This window comes from Sphaeramia orbicularis, chromosome 12 (genome assembly GCF_902148855.1).
Source record: "Sphaeramia orbicularis chromosome 12, fSphaOr1.1, whole genome shotgun sequence".
Taxonomy (NCBI): domain Eukaryota; kingdom Metazoa; phylum Chordata; class Actinopteri; order Kurtiformes; family Apogonidae; genus Sphaeramia; species Sphaeramia orbicularis.
The window spans coordinates 39,359,801-39,383,642 of record NC_043968.1 but is presented as its reverse complement, the minus strand read 5'-3'; the positions used below and the strand labels follow the sequence as shown (position 1 = coordinate 39,383,642).

The following is a 23,842-nucleotide window of genomic DNA, read 5'->3' as shown; positions in this document are numbered from 1 at the left end:
TCTGGGAGTTGTGCTTATGGATTTAAACTGCCAGATGTTGATGCTGCTGGCACATTGAGTTTCACTTACCCAGTGAATGTCAGCTGAGTAGGCAGTCCTTCAGTGTGTCCCAGGACAGTTGTGTTCAGAAAGTCAAAAGAATGTGGACATGCATTTCTGAACCCTCAGAATATAGTCAGATTGACTGGGCCTGGAGTACATTCACAGCCTGTCTTAGAGTTGGCCACACACGTACACACACACACACACATATATATATATATATATATATATATATATATATATATATATATATATATATATATATATACACACACACACACACACACACACACATATATACACACACACACACACATATATATCTATATCTATCTATCTATCTATCTATCTATCTATCTATATATATATATATATATATATATATATATATATATATATATATATATATATATGTATATACTTACAGGGTGGGGAAGCAAAATTTACAATGTTTTGAGGCAGGGATTGAAAGACAGTGTATGACCAATTACTTTATTGAAAGTCATGACAATTTATTTGCCACAAGAAAATTTACATAATAGAAAATGTTTTTATTCTGTGTGTCCTCCTTCTTTCTCAATAACTGCCTTCACACGCTTCCTGAAACTTGCGCAAGTGTTCCTCAAATATTCGGGTGACAACTTCTCCCATTCTTCTTTAATAGTATCTTCCAGACTTTCTCGTAATAGTTTTGCTCATAGTCATTCTCTTCTTTACATTATAAACAGTCTTTATGGACACTCCAGCTATTTTTGAAATCTCCTTTGGTGTGACGAGTGCATTCAGCAAATCACACACTCTTTGATGTTTGCTTTCCTGATTACTCATATGGGCAAAAGTTTCTGAAAAGGTATGGATAATAGTGTTAGGTATGATTATGACATCAATATATGTTTGGTTTCAAAACAACTGACGTAGTGCCTGCTGAGAAAAAACAACTAAATGTTCATTGTAAATTTTGCTTCCCCACCCTGTATATATATAAATATATATATATTTAAATAATTTATTATTTTATTTGTTTGTTTGCACCTGTATAAATAAGAGTAGCACATTAAAGTGAGAAGCGCAGCATGAATCAAAATTGGCTTGTTTTTATATCATTCTGGATGCACATACTACACAATGTTGTTATTGGTTGGAAGTAATTCCATTCTTTATAAGAAAATAAGACATATTTTGTCCTGATCTGAACATAGAATTTCTTGCTAAGTTTTCTGTGGTTGCAGAGACTTTGGCTGGTGGTGAACATTGACTGAAAGAGAAAGTCTATTCATGAGTTTTGGAAGGAGCAGGAATAGAATGCATTTTATATCAAAGCGAGGCAGACATTCCCTTTAGTTCACTCAATAAACTGATAGTGACTGTTGACCTGAAATATTAAACATTTGCATGATTACACCCACATCTACAAATGAGATTTTGTTGTTATAGTTTGCACTTTTACTCTTCCAGTCTAAAACCAACCTTTCATAAGTTGTCTGTAAGAACTCTGTAAACAGTCTGGAGCTGCATATGAGGTATGAATGCATTACTTCATGTTACATTTATGATCTGTTATTTAAATTAATCCCATTTCAAACCAACCTCAAATTTGAGAATTTTAGTTGGAGACATGTATCATAAGAAAAAAGACTGAATACTGAATGATATCACACAATTTTGCCACTGAAATCTCCCAGTACATAGATGGATGTTATTAGCTGAGGAGAAGGGTTTGCTTGGATAAAGTGGAGCAATGTGAGGTGGGATATGATTACGGGCAAGATGTGGGTGGTGGTGTTGCTGGTGGCAGATGTGGCTCTAATGGTTGTGCTACATTTCTGAGTTTGCCTGTGGACTGAGTCTATGTTCTGAACACTGGAGTGGGACCTTTGCAGTGCTGCTGACTGCCCAGATCATAGGATTAAAGCAGTTGCGGACTGTTGGACACCTTTAAGTCAGACGAAAGCTCCAATCCTTTTTTCTGGCAACAGGGATTTATATCATTCAGATCCTCCCTGCGGCTAAGATAAAAAAAATATATATTAATATAATCTCTCAGAATGGTTACTGACTGAAATCATTCTAAGGTATGCCACCCCAGGAATGTTAATTAACGCTGAGGTCGCCTCAAATCCCTGTCGGGAAAAGCGTTGCAAATGTTTGAGTAGGTGAATGTGCTTAATTTGCCTAGAAAGCAGGAGTGAAAGAAGTATTCAGTTCCTTTACTTCAGTAAAAGCACTGACACCACAGTGTTAAAATACTGCACAATAAGTAAAAGTGCATCGAAAACTGTATTCACGTAAAATAATCAGTAAATGTAAAATATTACCAGTGTCAGTAAAGTATGAAGAGCAGAAGGAATAATTGTGTCGTCCTTGTCAGTGTTTTATTATTATATGATATTTTCATACATATACTTTACATACTGCTATATTAATATATACTGCATTTTATTTTTGTAGGTTTTTAATGTTGAGTTTAATCTACAGCATCATATTCTGTAAGTAAATCAGTGTCTGTTTCTATTGTTGCTGTCTCATGAGAGCCATTTATCTCCAAAAAGTCAACTTTTCTCAAGCTTAGAAAAACAGACCTGTTTCCAGAAACCTCCGAGGCTGAGAAGCAAAGCCAGTATAGAAGTGACAGGTCCCATTGGTAAAATGGCCAAACTTACAGATGAAAAATAAATAAGTTTACAGAATGCTAAAATAAACGGTTTTGTTCGTGGTAGTTCATTTGCCCCTCCATGACAACGGAACATGGGGTGAATTTTTGTATGATTCACCTGTTTAGATAATATTAAGCTAAATCATTGTTTATAAGGGCACACCCACTGTGATTGACAGGGGGGTTCACAGCCTGCATCAGCTCAACTGCTCAGTTGGACACATGGAGCTTTTGTTTATTGAATAAAATCATAGAGCCTGTTTACATGGACACTAAAACTCTGATCATTATAATTTCTGGAGCTATCACATTATTTAAATGATCATGTAAACAGTATTATCTGATATGATGTATCAGATAACAGCAGTAATCTGATTATGAGAAATTGGATTAATGCACCCGGATTTCTCCCCGATACTCTGATGTCTTCATGCATGTACAAGGGGGCTTCAAAAAGTTTGTAGAAAAAGTACATAGTATGACATGGTTTAAATTGCATGGCCCTCAGTTTTACACCGACTCAAAGGCTGGTATTAACACTCATAGAAGAATATTGAAATAGATGGAGCATATGTTGAGAAATAAACATAACTTAAACTGTTTTTTCTATGCATTTTTTGTAGTTTGTTTCTACCATCACTATATACATACCTAAAGAAATACAATGGATTGAAACATCTAAACCAGGGTTTTTCAACTATCCCATCTCTGAGGAGCCTGTAAATGCATCCGATCTGATTATTACAAATATCTGATTACTCCCAGTTATGGGATTTTTATGGTCATATAAAGAGGCTCGTATCCAGCATGTAACCAGTGGACAGAACAACTGTAACGTCACTCACTGGTTTCTGAACTACCATTTAAAATCCAATATTTTGTGATTAGTTTGCTATCTTTTTTTTTAATTTATTTATTTATTTTTTTTACAGTATTTGGATAAAAGGCGTGGGACTATGGGAACTTGTCTGGTCAGAGATGAGCTAAGTGCCAGCCCACTGATGATAAAATGTATGGAATACTGCACAGCAAAGTAATTTTATAGTCCACAACTACAGTGGAGCCGTCTGGCAGGAAAATATGTGTTTTATTAAATAAACCAAATCTCCACGAGTCTGACTCTGCAGGTGAGGAAGCCATACCAGACTTGTCAATCAAAGTCCAACACAGCAGGCATCAAGGTCTTCTATCTGACCTGAGATCTGATTAATGGAGCAGTACTTTAAAGATAGACTCTAGATCACTTATTAGGGTCCAAACAGAGACCAGAACAGAATGAACCCTGGCAGAGGAATTATTGATTTTATATTTTAAGAGAGAACTTCAGTGTAAGTCTGTGAAATCCAGGGTGTTTTGGAGCCAATCCTAGCAACTGTCAGTGGTATTACAACTTTAAAATACGTCTGCATTGGCTTCATATTAGAGCCAAGGTCCTTACCTCTTGAATAAAACTTATTTTTCTTCCGTATTGGAAGCTCTGCCGTAGTTGTGTTCAAGGAGTTACACAGACAAGACCATGAGAGGATTCTGTCATGAACTTTCCCAGTATTTAATAACAGCAACTGCTAGGGATGCACCGATACCACTTTTTTCCAGACCGAGTACGAGTACTTACATTTGAATACTTGCCGATACCAAGTACCAATACGAGTACTTAATAATCTAATTCCAGTTCTTAGTTCCTTTTGTAAATGTGCTTTATTGTCGTTGGCATTAGTTTGACTGGAACAAAGTGCTGCTACTGACATTTCATGTGTTGGAATGAGTGTTTCTCAATTAATCCACCAGGGGGCGCTGCTCTTAATTAACCATACTGGACAAATACAATGAAGAAGAGTAAAGTTTTTTCAGAAGAAAAAGAAGAAAGTCAGTAATAACAAACATGGAGACGACAGAGGCAACACTAATGTGATACTAGTATTGCAGCGTTTTCACTGGTAGGGTTTAAAAGCTTAGCTTCAGCAGGTAGAGAAAAGAGAAATGAGCCATAAGTTTCGTCTGCACCGCTCCGTACACCCGCTGGTATTCTCATTCTGTTTACGCATCCGCGAGCACCTGGTAAGCGGATGGAATGTACGCAGAGGATGGACAGAACGCTGCGTCTGTATCTGTCTGTGTCTTTAACGTTATTTGCAGTCAGCGTTACTTTTTTCACCGTCATTTATTTTGAAAAATCTCCACACTCTTCACACTCCCCACACATTATTCCACTGCTGCGTAACTGCTGCTACTGTGAATGTCACATGGCGTAAGTGGTATCGGTGCATTTGTATCGGATGTCTTTTACAAGTACGAGTACAAGTACACACAATGAGTATTGGAGCCGATGCCAATACTTGTATCGGTTTCGGTGCATCCCTAGCAACTGTGTAACTTAGCTGCATTAGCTGAAGTTAGCATAAAGTTATATTGAGTATGGTTATGGCTGAATTACTGTCTGTCAGCTAGCTCGCTAATTATCTTAAGTAATGGTAATTTGTGCCTTTTACATTTCATCTGTATGTGTTGTCTTTGAGTATGGCATTTAATGTTGCACTGTTCAATGCTGTTTTCAGACATTTTCAGTTTCATCCCTCACTCTTGTCCAACTCTACCCTCTTAATTCAAATACAGACACTTGTTTACAAAAACCAAAGTCTATCTCGAGTATCTTTAGGCTTGAAAATTATAATCTATGAACCAATAGGTGGTGTCACTGGGAGTATTCTATAGAGCCTAATCCGGGGGGGGGTTAAAGAGTTTATTTAGAGAATCAAAAACAGTCTCAACCAACCCATTTGGAATTACATGGATTGCACTGAATAGGAAAGGGATGAGGAAATCAAACTAAAGCTGTCAGACAAATGTATAGAAGTATATCCAATCCACTTTATTTATAGAGCACATTCAAAAAGACAAAAAAAATGCAAAAGACACACAAAACAAAAAGATGCTAGAAGACAGAACCAAGACCACACAATTCTCATTCTGGATTAAATGTCAAGGAATAAAAGTGACCTTTGAGCTGAGACTTAAAAGTTTCCAGAGAAGGAGACATTTTGACACGGGTTAGTAACTCATTCCAAAGTTCAGGTACCAGCACTGAGAAAGGTTGGTCATCTGTAGGTGTTAGCCTTGTTTTCACGACAAGGAGAGGCTGATCTGTGGACTTCAGTTCCCTTGAGGGAGTGTACCACTCTAAGAGGTCAAAGGTGCCAAGCCAATAAGGGATTTAAAAATAAATAGTAAAATTTTAAAACTTATCTTAAAATCAACAGGCAGTCAATGAAAAGAAGCCAGGATGGGAGTGATGTGCTCATATTTACATGCACCGGTTAGAAGTTGAGAAGCCACATTTTGGTCTATCTGTAAGCGTGCAAGGAACCTGTGGTTGTCTGTGGAAAAAAACATACAATACATTACAGTAGTCTAGCCAATTAGTAATAAAAGCATGACTCACAGACTCAAAATTTTTAAAAGATACGGCCGGGTTAATTTTCGGTAAAAGCCATAAATGATCAAAACTGAACTTAACTACATAATTTATCTGTTTATCAAGTTTAAAATCAGTATCCATTTTAACACAAAGATTGGTAACAACTGGTTTAGCAAATTATTGCAAGGGACCCAGACCCAGAGGAGAAGCATCAAGGGTCTGACTTGGTCCAAACACAATGACCTCCATCTTATCATCATTTAAATTTAATAAGTTAAAAGCCATCCATTGTAGAAATCGTACAATAACAGCATCTGAGATGTAGCAGAGTAGCAGTACACAACTGCAGAAAATAAAATACATAATCTTGAAAGAAAATGGAGGGCAGCTCTGGTCTATCTTCAAAGCAGGCTGTGTTTTCAGCCACCGTTTTGACCAGGTCAAGACCATTAGGTCATTCATCAGACATATTCTGCCCATCACCCACTACTTGATGTGTTGTCCCGGGCTTTTATCGCTCCTAGTAGGAAAATAATATCATACTGGCAAGCTCACACATGTACACACATAGAGGACTTGTAGGGGTCAACGGGGGATTGTGCAGCTCCATCCACCAATCCATATCTCATATTTGCTCCAACATAGAGCCATCTGGGGCGGGGTATTCATCTCCCAGATATGCTCTTAATGTGCACTATCACGTGGCAGAAGCCCTTTGGGTGCCATACCAGCAGAGAAGAACATCCATCTGAGCCCTAAAGAGACCCAGGCCTCCCTCCAATAAATAAAATTAAGAGAAGCCAGAGGGTAACCTGTTCCTCAAGAACAATAGTACATACAGGCTTTTTATTTTCTAGTCCATAAACTGGATTTTGATACGCTAGATAAGAGATGAAGTCCACCATGATGTAGGTGATGATCGCATTTAGTCAAAACCGGGCGTTCTGCAGGATTCCAGCCTAATAATAGTGCTCTCAGGCTGAGATCCGTGGTTTCAGCCTGCAGCTTATCATGTCATGCCACAGTTGATTTGACACATGGATGGTGACAGGCGACTTTGGCATGAACTGAACCAAATGACCCACATAGAGATCGCCAATGCATGGTCATCCAGGTCCTGCAGCTGCCTGGTGGAACTTAATTTGATCTAATCATAATGAAGATCCTTTTCTCTTCACTCTGTTTTCACATCTATCTTGCAGGAGGGAGACAGGTTCCCTCAATATCCCACTTCACCCCCACAGTGAAGATGAAATGAGCATTTGAGGAGATAGAAAAAAGGAAATGTAACATGTAACTCAATTCCTGCAGAAAATGATTGTGAGCAATTCCCTGACAGTACCACTATTTCCTGACTGTCTTTATTCCAATTTTTGATAGCAAAGTAGTGAAAAATAATAATAAATAAATAAAGATTTAGGTCATCACAGACAGCAGATTCATCCGGCTAAAACAAAATTGTCATCACTCCACTTTGCTGAGCTAGAGTTTAAAGGGAAGGGAGGAAGCCAGGAGGGGAAATGGGTTAGCAAAGAGATAGAGAGAGCAGCTGTGTTGTGGTGTATTGCGCTGTCCCTGTCAGGCTGGGCTTATTGAATTGATGTCACTCCTTTAAACTCCACTGGGTTGGGTCGCAGTGTGCAGGTGTGTATATGAGTGAGAAATACTGATAACTGTGGTTTTCCTGTGAATCTGGAGGGCCTGGCGACCTTCCAAAGATTCAAGGAGGATTCTGAGCCTCCGGCTTTCCAGCAGCCACTCCAATAAGATCGAATTTACCTCTGATTCAGTACACATTTGTATTTGGGAAGATGCTGGAGTGTTTATGTGCAGGTCATGCTCCATGCACATTGGTGTGTCGATGTGTGTGTATGTTTGTGTGGTTTTAGTCATCCGCTTCCGCACACCTTCATATACACATCAAAAATGGCTAGCAGGGAAAACTATTTTTTACCACATCACACATGCCTTGCAGTGTCTGTGTGAGATTGTTGTCAAATGTTTTTTAGCTATTACCGAGAGGAAAAATCAATATGAGACCAGAAAAAAGCACCCGCATAGTCTTTAGTGAAGATCCCTTGCAAGCCCTGGTGAAATTGTGCAATAATCCAATTTATATGGAGCACTCAATTCATGTGTGAAAGAGATGGAACGAAAGTGTCCTCTGATGAAATGGATGTGCTTCAATATTTCTCTTTGACGATGGTGTTGAGCTTTGCTGATCATGAGTCACAATGTGAAGAGGATGAAAATAATTTGTTGATGCATCGAGGTGTGTTGAAGTATTTTATAATAAAAAAAAAGATTAAATATTGATATAGCACAAAGTCTAATTCACTTCTGTTGTCCCTGTCCCTTTTTCTCATGTCACCATTACGACTAAACTAAGAGGTTTATCTTTTTCACACTGTGCACTAACCCAGCTACATACTGATCATAATCTTTTCATTACAGCAATTACAAGATTCATCAGACTGTTTGGTATGGTTACAGTCAAAAAGCAAAGTAGATCATGAGATGTGTTATGTAACGACTGATACTTGGATGGAGCCAGAAAACCCAACAAAACTCTTTCATCCAAATTAATATAATGCAACAGTTTTTGACCTGAAACTATTTGCAAATTTCTTTTCAGAAGTGGTGTAACACATTAAAAAAAAAATGCTATGAGAAAAGTGGATCCATCCAGTAAATCCACTCTAACAAAATATGTGCTTTTGCTAATTCAGAATGTGAAAGAAGAATAAATGGTCATTTCATGGACTTTTGTCTTATATTTATGAATATACCGGAAAAGACCAGTCAGAGGGTGAGATGCAGTGTTGGGGAGCGGACATTCATTAATACATTTCTTGTCTACTGTCAGTGACTTTTCCACCAGTTGCTTGACCTGCATGTGATGCATGTGTGAAAGAGTCGTAGTCGCTTTTCCATTGGACATATGAGCAAAACTCTACCGATAATTACTAAATGTTGAAAAAACAGAACTGTGTAATGTCCGTTTTTCCATTAAATCCCAAATGCAATGATTTGTTTATTTATTAGCGCGAGGTGAATATGTTGACAAATGTAAATATAACGTTGATTTACAGATATATTCATTATTATTATTTATTACCCTTACTAAATTAAAAAATGATTCAGTTTCCTGATGTGTCCACACATACTGCACCAGGTTTCCTTTACAACTCTTCTTCTTCACTTGTTGTAACATCTGTCAACATCCGTTTTTTTTTTTTTTTTTTATGTGACTCTAGTTGCAGAAAAAGATCTTCCACTGCAGTTTTGTGTGATATACTGATTGTGCTACACCCGAAAAACTACCTCTTGCCAGCGCAAAAACTTTTAACTGAAAAACGAGAGTTTTGGTGAAATTGTTGTTTTTCCATTAGGTACATTTTTATGTGCATGTTATTTTCACGCAATTTGAGGGTCAATGGAAAAGTGACTAGTGTTGTCAAAGATCTAAGTTGGCACATTTTAATGTGTTTCAGCAGCAATGGAGCCTGAGGAAGAATCAGCCCAGTACTCTTTTTTTTTTTTTTCTCAGTGAGTAACAATGTTTTGTACTTTAGTTTATCATTATTACATCACTAATTTGATGATTGTTTTCATTAGCATATCTATATCTTTCTACAGGGCAGTCTAATGCCACTATGATGTTATTCTCATACACACTGTGCATTCATCCTGTACATGCAGTTACTAGGTGTATACTATTAGGAATACCGAATAAACACAAACTGAATATTGCCCTTTTTCCAATCTAGATATTACATATTTGATGTATATAAATATAGTATATAAAATGTTATTACTTATAGATATTTGGGCTGCAGCCAAATGACTAGAAAAGCAATTAATAGTCTATGAACCATTTAAAAAATACTCTATTCCAAACACGTAACTTTATATTAATCCATAGAATATCAGAACCTTTAACATGGTAATACAATAGAACATTGAGCTGTTGTTGTGTAAGTCTATAATGAAATGGATAGTCAACCTCCTAACACTCCATGCAATAAAATGTCTTTCTCCTCTCCTTCATTTACTCACCTTCATTCTTTATGGGCACCAATAATTCAGTAGCAGTAGTTCACTTTTTATTATCCAGTTTAACTGCACAGAACCATAATACACTATTGACTAGGTGTCACATATGTACAAATAAGTATGTACAAGAGTGAAGTAAATATGAAACTCACAGTGATAATGTTTTAATTCACCATCTATCAGACATGTCGTCAAACTAAAAGGGCTTCCTGCATAGATGGTATTTTCTGTTCGGCTTTGTCAAAGTGATGTCAGAGTGTTTGTGACGCCGTCGGTGAAGTATAAGGCAGTGAGACAGGTCTGACTAGGGTTGTCTCTGCTGTGTGTTAGCCTGTCTGTCCTCATTAGATGCTGAGAGATTGACACAACCCCCCTTTCCCCTTCAGCCCAGATGAAGCTCTGCGAGCACTAGCAGGGTGTGAGCAATAATGAATCACTATTAGCCTGGGTCACACTGGCTGACAACCAATTTACAGGGTAGGAGAGACTGCAGACACTGACATGCAGGTAAATGTGAGTGTTTAACCGCTTCATCTTGGAGGATTCAGGTATTTCCAAAGCTCCTACCATGAACATATAAAAAAAGAATATGTATAGCTGTTGTTATTTATCAGTTTATTGGAAGCCATTTTAATGGAAGCAGTAAGGACACTTCTGTATGAATGCTGCAGTGTGTGTCCACTTTCGGTCTTCTGCTCTTAACTATAAGTGAGTGCATTCTGACATCTAGTGGTGTTAAAAAGCCACAAGAGGAAAAGTCGTGATGTCTGATTAAACAGCTCAGAGTTTGAAATCCTGCAACATGCCATTGTACATAACAGAAATCATTCAACAACCTCTTTCCATTCAGAGAAGCACTGTCCTCTGTATATGCTCCAGAATCTACATACAGTGTGTTATGTGACATGTGTCTAGGAGTGGAAAATACACTTGACATGTGTGTTATAAATATTTATGAGGAAGCATGAATATGATAATAACATAACATTTATTTTATGAAATCTGACACAATTTTGTCATTCTGTACTTGTGAAAACCAAAGCGAATGATGATGTGTGAGAGATTTATTGCTTGTGTAAAGCTAGGTGATATGGGCAAAAAAAAAAAGGAAATCTCCATATTTTTTTTTTTCAGTGTAGATGATTTACTATTTAGTCAACTGCTTTCTGGCTTCGTGGACCATAGACAAAACATGAGTATGCTTTCTTTACTAAACCTGTAGTAGTAGTAGTAGTAGTAGTAGTAGTAGTAGTAGTAGTAGTAGTAGTAGTAGTGTAGTTTTATTTCGAGCACATAGAATCATCAGATAACAAAGAACCGTACAACATGGTCAAACAAAATTTTCCTGTGCTCAAAAAGGAGTGGGAAGAACTTATTGACTCCCACCCCTTTTTACAAACTAATAATTAAATTAAATCTGCTTCCTTTGCTTTGTTCACACACCTTTTCTTCTGTATATTTTTACAATAACACAAAAATCCGTACAAACCATTAACAAACACTTTTTTTGGTTACCTCATACACAATCAGATTTGCATAATCAACCATTTAAAAAAAAAAAAAAAAAAACTATAATATTTATATGCATTTTAATTATTTACTGCAAATACAATGTTCAATAAATGTGATATCTTCTTATCGTGATAATAATTTATTACAATTATATCTTATTTTATGCGTACTTCTATGTTATAACTAGATATTCACTTATTCAGATAATGTTCTATATTTTGTTATTATAGTGGATTTATACATCCTTTTAAATACACAAACTGAAGAAGACATTTTTAAGTTTTGCTCTAGATTATACACCATATACAGCTGGAGAAACACATTCACTATAAATATATTATAAGTAGGTCTCCAAAGGAATAATCTTAGTTTTGTGATTTAGGTTTGCAGAGAGCCAAACCTCAATTTGTCAATGTTTAAAATGTATTATTCAGCCCTATTTTCATCCATAAATGATGTTAAAAACCTTCTTTATGGATGACAAAAAAAATCTGCATCGTCATTCTGTTGTGAGTGATAACACATTTGTCAGGTCTGGGGGTTTCAAAACAAGTTTCAATGATGGACAATCCTCCTTATATTTGTACAAAAAAAACAAAAAAAAAAACAAAAAGGAAGGTAGACTCTTCAGGAGCCCAGTCAACATATATACAATAACACAGAGGTGAATAACTTTCCTGCAAGTCATCATTTGGTTCTATTGAACCGATCAGATTAGTGATTTCCTCGTGTTCACCTGGGAAATGACTGAATAATCAACACAGTCAATAAATGAAGTTCATTTCTTCGGTCAATTATATGTAACATAATGAAACATTAAACATCAACTGCAGTGTTAATAGAAAAAGTGCATTAGCATAATGATTTATGCTCTGTTTCCAAATGTGACTTGTAATACTAGTTAAGCTCTCTTCATATTACATCCAAGTGAAAAATGAGTCATGCCAATTATGATTCAGGCAAATAAAGCATCTACAAACAAGCTAGTGTGCCCCTGAATGCCAATCGTACAAATTTAATTAATTAAACTTCTTTCTGGCAAACATTAGTGGCCACCTGAGATTCTTCATGTGTTTGTTTTCTAACTTCTGATAGCAGCTCTAATGTCCTACAGTACTCGAAGCAGTCATTTACAAGGTTGGCAAAAGAATTCTTGGACGAATGGTTTGATGCAAGTGTTTTGTTTCATTCCAAAAAAAATAAACAACTTTATCAGAATTCAACTGAAATCATTTTTAATGCCGACCTAGAGAGGAGTGCAAGGCTCTAATCAGACGCCAGAGAGAGGTCCAAAAACAGCCTGTTATCTGCCCTCGCCAAAGCTATTACAGTGATGCTCACATATTATCAAATGTTAAAGCTACTTCCCGTTAATCATAAGAGGCCGTGTGGTGGTTGGAATGGGGACAACTGGACTCCAAAGCGAAAAACAAACACTCTAAAGCTGTACATTTATCTGGAAGCAGTAACCCAAGTGAACAGACTATTTTTCTCTGTCGTGTTGTTGTTCTTTGGAGCATAAAATGCCCTAAAGACTGAATTTAATGAAGGAGAAATAGTGTTTTTGAAAATGACGTTAAAAAAAAATAATAAAAAAAAAATCCAAGGCTATTACTCCATTGCTTCTGTGCACCTACAAATATTAAAAATAAATATTCAAAGAAATTCATAGTACAGTGTCTTCATCTGCATATTAAGAACAAATTTGCCAGCAATCTTCATTCCACCATCTGGGGCTCCATTCATATATTGGTGTTTGCTGTTAATAAAAGATGAAAATGGCAAAAGAGTGAAAAACTGAGCTTATGATGCCTTTTTTGTTTGTTTGTTTTAATTGTTTAGAGTTGTAATACTTGCACCACCTGTACACTCGTTTACCACTAGATGGTGTCAAATCCACTAAGTAATATTTAATATTTTATTTTAAATTAACGTTTGATAAAATGTTACTTTAGAATATCTTTACTTAACAACCTATGGGGCTCTTAAGTTTTTTTTTTTTTTTTTTATCTCTAGGAGTCTAGGCTGGAAATGGTGATCACCACCATAAACAGGAGTCAGAAAAGGGTTAAAAATAGCTGTGCCTCTGAGACTCCGCCTCCTTTGAGTGACTGAACATAACAGGAAGCAGGAAGTGCACACAGCTAGGCACGGATCTCTCTCACAAGACTTAGGATCTCAGGTATGTTTCACTTTTATTTTTCTTAAATAACACTTTACTGTGAATACTAATGGCTGGGGTTTTATTTTGTGTACCTTCTTGCTGCTGCTGCTGTCTTTGCCAGGACACTCTTGAAAAAGAGATTTTTCATCTCAATGATCTTTTTTCCTGGTTAAAGATTATAATCCAATCCAACTTTAATTATAAAGCACTTTAAAACAACCACATTATTACATAATAATAAAACAAATGTAATTTCAGTGGTTTAAGGACTGATGTGTGTTTTGCAGACTGCAGAAGGTACAGCAGATCAGACCTCAGATCAGACCATGGGACTGTGGGCATAAACAGGCTGTGTGTGTGATCAGTACCTGCACTTTGACCTACTTTCACTTCAGAGGAACCAGGAGCTCAGTGTTGGTGACAGGATGGCAGGCAGGCTGTCGCTCCCAGAGGAGGACCTCACTTGTCCTGTGTGCTGTGAGATCTTCAGAGACCCGGTGGTCCTCAAGTGCAGCCACAGCTTCTGTGCATCCTGTCTGCAGAGGTACTGGACCCAAGGTGGACGGAACCGGGACTGTCCTCTGTGCAGAGCTCGGTCTGAGGATGACCCTGTACCCAGCCTCACTCTGAAGAACCTGTGTGAGTCGGTCCAGGAGACTGAAGGTCTGGAGGAAACTGTAGGGGACCTGTACTGTGATGCCAGTGACATGTGTCCTCTTCATGGGGAGAAGCTCAAGCTCTTCTGTCTGCTCGATAAGGAGCCCATCTGTGTGGTTTGCCACACCTCAAGGAGGCACAAACAGCATGACTGCTGCCCTATCAGTGAGGCGGTTGGAGATGCAAAGGTAAAAAGTACACCTTTAAAACGTCTCACATTTAAGTGGACAAATATTAGACTTTAGAAGCCATTAACTAATCTTACATTGTAATTTGTGAGGACATTATTGTTACAAACAGGTCATTTCATTTGTATTTTAAGTCCTTCTTATCAATTAAAGTCGAGCTCATTTGATTTTAAAGTCTTCATTTTTTTTTTTTTTTTTCCTTTTAACTTGTCTTGTCCAGCATCCTAACAGCAGAATGATAGTCTGGCTGCCTTTTGGTGTTGAACAAATGTGCTTTGCCAAGGGTAACTTCATAAAATATATGAAGCTCCCCTTGATATTTTACTGGGGGGAGCAAGAGAGAAGACGGTGGCGAAGACCCTCACAAGAAAGTATCAACAAACAAACAAACAGTAACAACCATGGTGATAATTATAATGGTAACAGTAACTACAACCAGAACTGAGTAAACTGAGCAGAAGACAGAGAAAAAAAAAAAAACAAAAAAACAAAAATACAATAAAATACATAAGACCTATTAAATGATGAATATAAGATGGGGAGAAGCTCAAGCTCTTCTGTCTGCTCGATAAGGAGCCCATCTGTGTGGTTTGCCACACCTCAAAGAAGCACAAACAGCATGACTGCTGCCCTATCAGTGAGGCGGCTGGAGATGCAAAGGTAAAAACTACACCTTTAAAATGTCTCACATTTAAGTGGACAAATATTAGACTTTAGAAGCCATTAACTAATCTTACATTGTAATTTGTGAGGACATTATTGTTACAAACAGATCATTTCATTTATATTTTAACTCCTTCTTATCAATTGAAGTCTAGCTCATTTGATTTTAAAGTCCTCATTTTCAAGCAAGCTTTGAAATGTAAAGCTTTGAATGTTTCCCTCAACCTGTTGGTACAATGACTAACCTCAGTCTAGTACAGGGGTTCCCAAAGTGGGGTACGTATCCCCCCCAGGGGTACTTGGGAGAAGCCCAGGGGAAAAAATACATTAAATAAGTCATCATGTACTGAATACAAACGAAATAATGAAAATTAATGCCGAAATATAAAACATAATACACTCATATAATAGTTTTATTGTTTTATCATCTTGTTTAAGCTTTAGTAACATTTTAAGAACATTTCTATTTTATATGATTCAAAATGAGTTTGAGTGGCTAAGTAATTATTGTTTGTTGATGAAAGGTTCATTTATTATTTAATGACCAATTTAATTATTTTTCTTAACAAAGAGGGCACATTTCAGTTTAGATTTTACACACAAAATTTACTTAAAATTATTATAGTTAAATGCTTGTTGTTTGTTTACAAAGTTTTGAAATACACCTTTTGCACAGGAACAAATTTTGCCTTATTTTTTAAATCAAAAATGCTGACGTGAGCTTTGGGAGTACTTGGTTAAAAAAGTATGTTTCAGGGGGTACTCCACAGTAAAAAATTTGCGAGCCACTGCTCTAGTACATGTACTGTATTCCTCTGCATAAGATCATGTATATACCACATATCATCACCTTGCTGAAATAATTGCCTCTGTCATTTTTTCACATTTTTCAGGACCCACAAAAAATGTTGTATTTGATAATTTTAGCCAAAAAAAAATAAAATTTCTCAAAAAAAAAAAATAAATAAAAAGACTTGGGCAATTATTTTATGATGGTGATATTTATGTGCTTGAATAAGAAATATTATTTGTCCTAAAGTAAGTGTTAAAATAGTTTTTAAAAAAAAAATCTTCTAAAGGTTTAAAAATGTTCAAATTTTACCACATTATGGGCTTTATGTTTAAGGATTTACAAGCCTAAAGTTGCCTGAGATGCTTTTTACTTAAATCTACTTTTTTTATTTTTTCCTGTCATCTATTCAGGACAAATTGAAGTCCTCCCTCAGCTCTTTACAAGAAAAGCGAGATGCTTTTGAAAAAATGAAAAAAACATGTGAGGATACTGTGGCACATATTCAGGTATGGTACCGTGTTGGAAACAACTTTTCATAACAAACTATAACTTTTACCAGTGGTGGGGGGTGCTAATGTGGCTTTTATTTCAGTTACAGGTACAATTTGTGGAGAGGCAGACCCATGAGGAGTTCCAGAGACTTCACAGCTTCCTCCAAGCTGAGGAGGCAGCCAGGATGGAGGAGCTGAGAGAGGAGGAGGAGCAGAAGAGTCTAGCAATGAGGCAGAAGATCGAAGAAATGAACAGAAATATAACCTCCATATCTGAAACCATTCGAGGCCTTGAGGAGGACATGGCTTTAGAGGGCATCTCGGTCCTCAATGTATGTTTGTAAATATAAAAAAGGATATGCTACTGTATTGATAAGGCATGTGTATATATATATATATTTTTTTTTTTTTTTTTTTCTAAATGCATGAGTAAATGTTCCAAAATTTTGTCTTTCAGAAATGTAAAACAGCACCTGAAAGGTAAGCTTTTCTCTTTATACTTATGGTTCTTTCCTTTATTTGAAAGCATAATGCAGTGTTTTTCAATCGTGGAGCCAAGACCCCATGTGAGGTCACCTGGAATTCAAATGGGGTCGCCTGAAATTTCTAGTAATAGATTAAAAAAATAAAAGCTTAATAATAAAAATATATGGTTAGTTGAGAGTCACAATACATAAAAGACATGACAAACTTTGAAGCTGAAACTGAAGCACTGTGGTACTGTTTATCTGTCAAATGTTCATGGTGGTCGGTTTCAGATGCTGCAGCTCTTTCATAATTCATAGTTTGAGTTATTGTTTGTTCAGTATTAATTGTCAGCCTTGTAAATACAAGCTGGACTGACTGTACATATCCTGACTATGGAAAATTAAAGTCTCACTTTGTGCAGTAACCTACACCTGGCTTTTCTGCCTCCGTCCATAATAATATAATTTATATAGACTGAATGTCACTAAAATTAACGTTCATTTGCAACAGAGTATAGTAAACTATTACATGATCAAAAACAAATTAATTTTAGCAAAAAATGTCTCCGTTTTGAATGTCTGGGATCACCAGAAATTTGTGATGTTAAAATGGGGTCATGAGACAAAAAAGGTTGGGAACCACTGCTATAAGATATGAATTGTTTTCTGCAGAGCTAATTGCCCATTTGACGACCCAGTTATGGCTCCAGGAGCACTCATCGATGTGGCCAAGTACGTGGGCTCACTGTCATTCCATGTATGGAAAAGCATGAATGACATCATCAGATACAGTGAGTACATTCTTGGTCTTTCTTTTTAGGTCATGGTGAGGTTTGTGTGTTAAACTCTTTCTTGTGTTGTGGATTCTTGAATTGAAAGAACGGATGTGAGGTTGAATGAACAGCTGACAATCTGCCATGTTTTCTTCAGCCCCAGTGACTCTGGACCCCAACACTGCAGCCCCGTGGCTCGTCCTGTCAGATGACCTCACCAGTGTCCGTGACAGCGATGACAAGCAGCAGCTTCCTGATAACCCTGAGAGGTTTGACCCTGACACTGGTGTGCTGGGCCACCAGGGCTTTACCTCAGGCAGACATGCCTGGGATGTCAGCGTGGGCGATAATACAGCATGGGTTGTTGGCGTTGCAAAAGAATCTGTTCTGAAGAAAGAGAAGGTGTCTTCAGTGCTGAAAAACGGCTACCTGACTGTGTACTTTTATCACAAAATGTACTTTGCAGGCACTTCTCCTTTAACGCGCCTTAGCCTCAAGAGGAACCTGGACAGAATCAGAGTGCAGCTGGACTGTGACAAGGGCAAGGTGTCTTTCTATGACCCACATGACAACACACTCGTCTATACCTTCAAACATCCCATCACTGAGATGGTTTTCCCTTACTTCTGGGTGGGTTGTCAGAAGTGTCCTTTAAAGGTTGAGCCACTTGAGGTTTCTGTATGTTCTCAAAGTATTTAAGTACTTGAGAGGACGTTTTCTAATGAATAATTCTTCACTACTAAAAGAACCTTATATGATTTCCACACAAGGGTAATACACTCCTGATTGGAATTTTAAGACCAGTTCAAAAACTGCAAGAATTTACATTTTGCACTGTTGGATCTTAAGAACATTCTAAGTAGAGTTTCAAAATGCAAAAGGAAGAAATGGGAGTTAGACAAAAAAAAATGTGAGTAAGCAATTTATTAAACACAACAAACTGAAACAGGCTGGTCATCAGCCAATCAAAAGTTTCAGACCACAGCCTGTAAAAGTCACATCTGTGGAAAAAGGTGGATTCAGTGTCATTTTCTGTCAGGTATTCACACTGTCATGACCTCCTGATGCCAAAGGCAAAAAAAGCTTTCTCTCTTTGAACGTGGTCGGATTGTTGAGCTGCATAAGCAAGGCCTCTCCCAACACGCCATCGCTGCTGAGGTTGGACACAGTAATTTTTCAACTGGTCTTACATTTTTGATCAGGAGTGTATATCAACCTGCACTTTTCTGTTTTGCTTAAAATGTCCTTCAAACTTTTTAAGGATTTTCTATTTAAAACCACTATGGCTGATTTATTTGTACATTCACCTTATTTCAACTTAATTTTTGCACTTCGAATGTTCCTAACTGTCTGAGCTGTTTGTCAGAGCAAAATGTGGCTGCATGGTGATTGTGCAGTGAAGCCTGGAAAACAATTATATGCAATTATACAGAATAAGGCAGTAATGTCATTGAGTGAAGTTTGTATATTGATTCCGCAATATATAAATATTACTAAATCAGCTTTATGTGTATGAATTATAAAATGTCAGTGCATTAATGAATTATCTGCAAATATCAAATTATTTATGTATTTTAAGTGTTGAAAAGAATATTATAAGTTTTGCTGATTGCTTACACCAGTATCATTAGAAACTCATTAGACTTTTGTAACTTTGGCACCAAAAGTATGAACACACTTTCTGCTTGACACTTGGTTTGCAGTTCTCTAAATCACTTCTTACAGTCTCTACACAGCATTTCTTCCAATAATTATATCTTTACAATCAGTGGAAAACAATTTTTATATTATTTCTGTTTATTTTTTCAAATTCAAATTTCTATATGACACACAGGGTAAATATTTTCTTTTTTACCTATTTACCAGGATGATGTTGTGATTCCACCAAAAACTGACCTCTATAAATCATTCACCTCGTCCCTTTCTTACAGTGATATTTTTTACACTCTTTTTGCTGTTGCACTTTAATTATTTTTCACTATATTGTTGCTATTTTTCCAGAATTATTCAGATGAAATGGTGCATCAGTGTCTCTCTTTTTTTTCCTTTTTTTTTTGGGTTGGAATATTGCCATTTTGATGTGTTTTTTAAGGATTGTTCAAGTCTGATTGCAGCCTCATTGTGACATGGAAGTGAAGGGTTTATCTTTTCACCTCTCTCCTCTTTTCTATCTAATCTGCCTTATATTAGTATGTGTAAGTCTTTGAAAGTTTGTGAAAAAAACTAATAAAATAACATTTTTACAGGGTGTCACTGACCTGTCTATTCCTGCCATTTCAACATAAAATTACACACACAGAGAACATCCTGTGTAGAAGTTCATCCATTACTTTACTCTCCCTGTCTCTCATCATCACCCAGCCTACATTTCACCCTAACACCCCCTGAAAAGAGTATTACCTGCGGTCAAAATCCCAGTTTATACCTTTTCAAAGACTTAAACCCTATTACAACACCTGGATGCTCGTGAAAACTCCTCTGACATTCAGGTCTGTAACACCTTCCTCCTCCTTACACCATAAACAGAGTAAGCTGTGCTGAGTGTATGGTCAGGAGGTGGCAATATAGTCTACACAGCAAAAATCAAAATCTTACCAAGTGTATTTTTCTCATTTCTAGTCAAAATATCTCATCACACTTAAAATAAGACATAATCACCTAAAGAATAACTTTTCAGTGCGATATAAGAACTTATTTTTAGACAGTAGATCTTGAAAATCTTATTTCAAAATATCTTGCCAAGATAATTTTTACTTGTTCCATTGGCAGATTTTTTTTACTTGAATTAAGCAAAAAATCTTGAATTAAGCAAAAAAAAAAAAAAATCTACCAATGGAACAAGTGAAAATTATCTTGGCAAGATTTTTTGAAAAAAGATTTTCAAGGTCTATTGTCTAAAAATAAGTTCTTATATCTCACTGAAAAGTTACTCTTTAGGTAATTATGTCTTATTTTAAGTGTGATGAGATATTTTGACTAGAAATGAGAAAAATACACTTGGTAAGATGTTGATTTTTGCAGTGTGTGTATGCCTCTGCTGTTAAAAAAAAAAGAAATGAGAAAAAGCTTTTATTCTGAATATTCACACTGTGTATAAATGAAAAGTCTATTAACCCTTTCATTCATACTGGTCACCCAAGTGGACAGTTATTTTACAGCTGTTCTCTTGTTTATTACTGGGTTTTGTTATTTTAGGTCCATATCAGCCGGCACAGCACCATCCCATAATACACTGACATTCAAACCATTACTGTAACTTTGTGTTCTTGATAAACCTAATCTGCAGTGATATGTTCGAGTGGAAATCAATTGCTAATTGTTTTTAGATTGTAATTAACAGTTTTCTTAAACTTTTTTTTTTTTATTATTATTATCTCCATGAAGTAAGACCTAGTATTAGAATATGTTAAAATGTGAGAAAACATCAGATTAGCTGCATAAAAATGTTTTTTATTTCATAGTTTTCACATAGTTTATCACTTTCTGATAGTGCAATTTAGATTTGTGTTTCTTCGCTTCAAAACTTAAACACATGGTGTCCAGCTTAATGGGCATTTATGTAATTCCAAAAAAAAAAAAAAAAAAAACTGGTTCATTAAAAGACATTAGTCGCATTGTTATTTTCATGGCTAAAGAGGAATAAAAACACCCAGGTAAAAAATCTTGACTAAGGTTCTCATAATTCATGCATGAAAGGGTTAAAATAGGAGCAGCCTGAGTTCAGTCAGGTCTCAGGTGTAAAAAGTGGAAAAGCTCACTTTTCTCTGTGGTCCTGATGTTGAAGCTGCTGTCCATTTGACACACACAGGTTACCTATACAGACAGGACAACTGGACATAAATACCATCCCATTTATTGTCTTCTTCATGTTGATTGGCAGAAGATTTGGCATAAATTTTGTCAGGTGACACCTCCAGATGCGCTAAGTGTTCTTTTAGTCTTGGTCCTGGTACCGTGTAAAAAAAAAAAAAAAAAAAGGTACATTTCACCAGTGAGTGTGATCTTGTCATGCAGGAAAATGTTTGGAGCACACTCTTGTGTTGTCTGTAATCAGAGATAGAGGATGTGTTACATGAATGTTGAAATGTAAGTTAATTTTACCGGTTTGTAGTAGTTGTTATCTCAGTGTGGGATAAGTAGGACCTGGGGAGCTGCGTAGATTTAAAAATGAACCCTGTGGTGTGTGAATAATATGACATATAGGTTTGCTCAAAAATAGGACATAGCAACATGCATGGTAAATATGCATCCAAGGTGTACCTGTTTACTAGTTGCAGATTTTCTGAAAAAGCTTGGTCACACTGTTTTAAATTCCTACATTAAAAACACTCATTATTGGGAACATTAAGGCGACCATTATTAAACAAGTGAAACTATATTTAGGTCACTTCTGAATGTTTTGAAGTAGGCATATTGGTTCATTTTATGACACTCTCTTTCATTTGATAACATGAGACATGAATTAGCGCTAACTGGACATTGTACCCAAATACATGGGTTCTCTGTTCTTCCATGTGTAGGTGATGAACACATCACATATAGTGCATACATACAGGATGGGTTTCATCTGTTAAACTTGTGGCTGCTCTTTTACTTCCATTGTGGATTTTTGGAGGACAGGTTGTGGGGCAGAATGCACAGCAGTCAGTGTATGTTACTGTAGACCATTGACAATCTGCCATGTTTTCTTCAGCCCCAGTGACTCTGGACCCCACCACTGCAGCCCCCTGGTTCATCCTGTCAAAGTGCTGCTCATTTTTTGTGGAATGATTATACTCCAAGTGATTCAGTTTACTTGGACTCAGAAAGTACTTCCTAAACTTTGTAGTTTCTTGCCAGTATGGATGTGAAACCTATATAAAACTAAAGGTCTTAAAAGGTTTTAAATGGAGTTGATAGTCAGTAGTTGTACTGAAAATGTGAGCGTGAAAATAAATTTTTTTTGTATGTGCATTACAAAAGGGAACACTTGTTGATCTTCAGTCAAATTGATTTGATAGTATTTAAACATCCACACTCAGTTTTGTGCAGTAGATATATGTATTGAACTATCCTGAACTTCTCTGAATCACGTTAATCACAACAGACATTGGCCTGTATATTTTAATTACATCATTAACATCTTCCCTCCATCCTTTATTTTAACTCCTCACATCTAGGATAGGAATCCATGCAGATCCCTGTAACGGGTTATGTATTTGGACCCACATGCAACACACTCAGGTTAAAGTCAGAAACGTTCTTTATTACCTCCGCCAGGTTGTTTGTTGTTTGTTTGTTAGCAACTTTACAGGAAAACTATTACAACCATCTTTACCAAATGTTACCCACAGATAGGCCTAGGCCCTGGGATGAACCCATTAAATTTTGGGCCATGTAGGCCAAAGTTCAAGGTCACAGCAAGGTCACAAAATCTCAAATTTTCCTATCTCTCATCATTGAGCAATTTTCAAAAATTCATAAAAAAAATTCCAAATGACTCTGATTAGCCTCCAATTTGATACGCCCGTAGCTTATAACAATATCTTGTTACCTTATATTTTAGCAAGGGTTTGTTTGTTTGTTTGTTTGTTTGTTTGTTGGTTAGTTGGCAAGATAACTCAAAAAGTTATGGATGGATTTTCATGAAATTTTCAGGAAATGTTGATACTGGCACAAGGAACAATTGATAACATTTTGGTGGTGATCAGGGTGGGGTGTGTGTATGTGTGTGTGTGTGTGTGGGGGGGGGGGGGGCAGATCTGCCCTAGGCGGAGGTCTGCGCTCTCCGAGTGCATTTCCAGTTATGATTTTAACAGAAACTAACTGAAAGGAAGAAGACCTTGGCTAGGCAGGTGCTGGTGCATGAACCAAATGTGAACCCTGACTCATCCACAGTATGACATATAGTATAGACTGTATCATGATAAAAGCCTGTGACAGCCTATAGTGAATGTACTGATCAGATTTTTCATTAGCGGTGATAAAT

General features: G+C 36.6%; 1 protein-coding gene across 2 annotated transcripts; it reads left to right on the top strand.

The window, feature by feature from the left end:
• Positions 1–14,239: 14,239 nt before the first annotated feature.
• On the top strand, positions 14,240–20,117 carry trim35-14 (tripartite motif containing 35-14). Of its 2 annotated transcripts, XM_030149380.1 has the most exons (7): positions 14,240–14,562; positions 15,223–15,347; positions 16,554–16,649; positions 16,736–16,966; positions 17,092–17,114; positions 17,774–17,892; positions 18,032–20,117. In XM_030149380.1, exons 1-7 carry the CDS (start codon positions 14,268–14,270, stop codon positions 18,571–18,573), a joined length of 1,431 nt encoding a protein of 476 aa, XP_030005240.1. In that variant the 5' UTR covers positions 14,240–14,267; the 3' UTR covers positions 18,574–20,117. The 2 variants fall into 2 exon arrangements, with proteins under 2 accessions (XP_030005240.1, XP_030005239.1); XM_030149379.1 differs by lacking the exon at positions 15,223–15,347 and having other exon boundaries at positions 14,240–14,687.
• The last annotated feature ends 3,725 nt before the right edge of the window (positions 20,118–23,842 follow it).

Bases quoted from the DNA above. Each gene is read 5' to 3' on its own strand.
- trim35-14 (XM_030149380.1), top strand. From the start codon at position 14,268: ATGGCAGGCAGGCTGTCGCTCCCAGAGGAGGACCTCACTTGTCCTGTG. The intron at 15,348-16,553 runs GTAAAAACTACA...TCATCTATTCAG, and splicing joins AGGCGGCTGGAGATGCAAAG to GACAAATTGAAGTCCTCCCT. The intron at 17,893-18,031 runs GTGAGTACATTC...TGTTTTCTTCAG, and splicing joins GAATGACATCATCAGATACA to CCCCAGTGACTCTGGACCCC.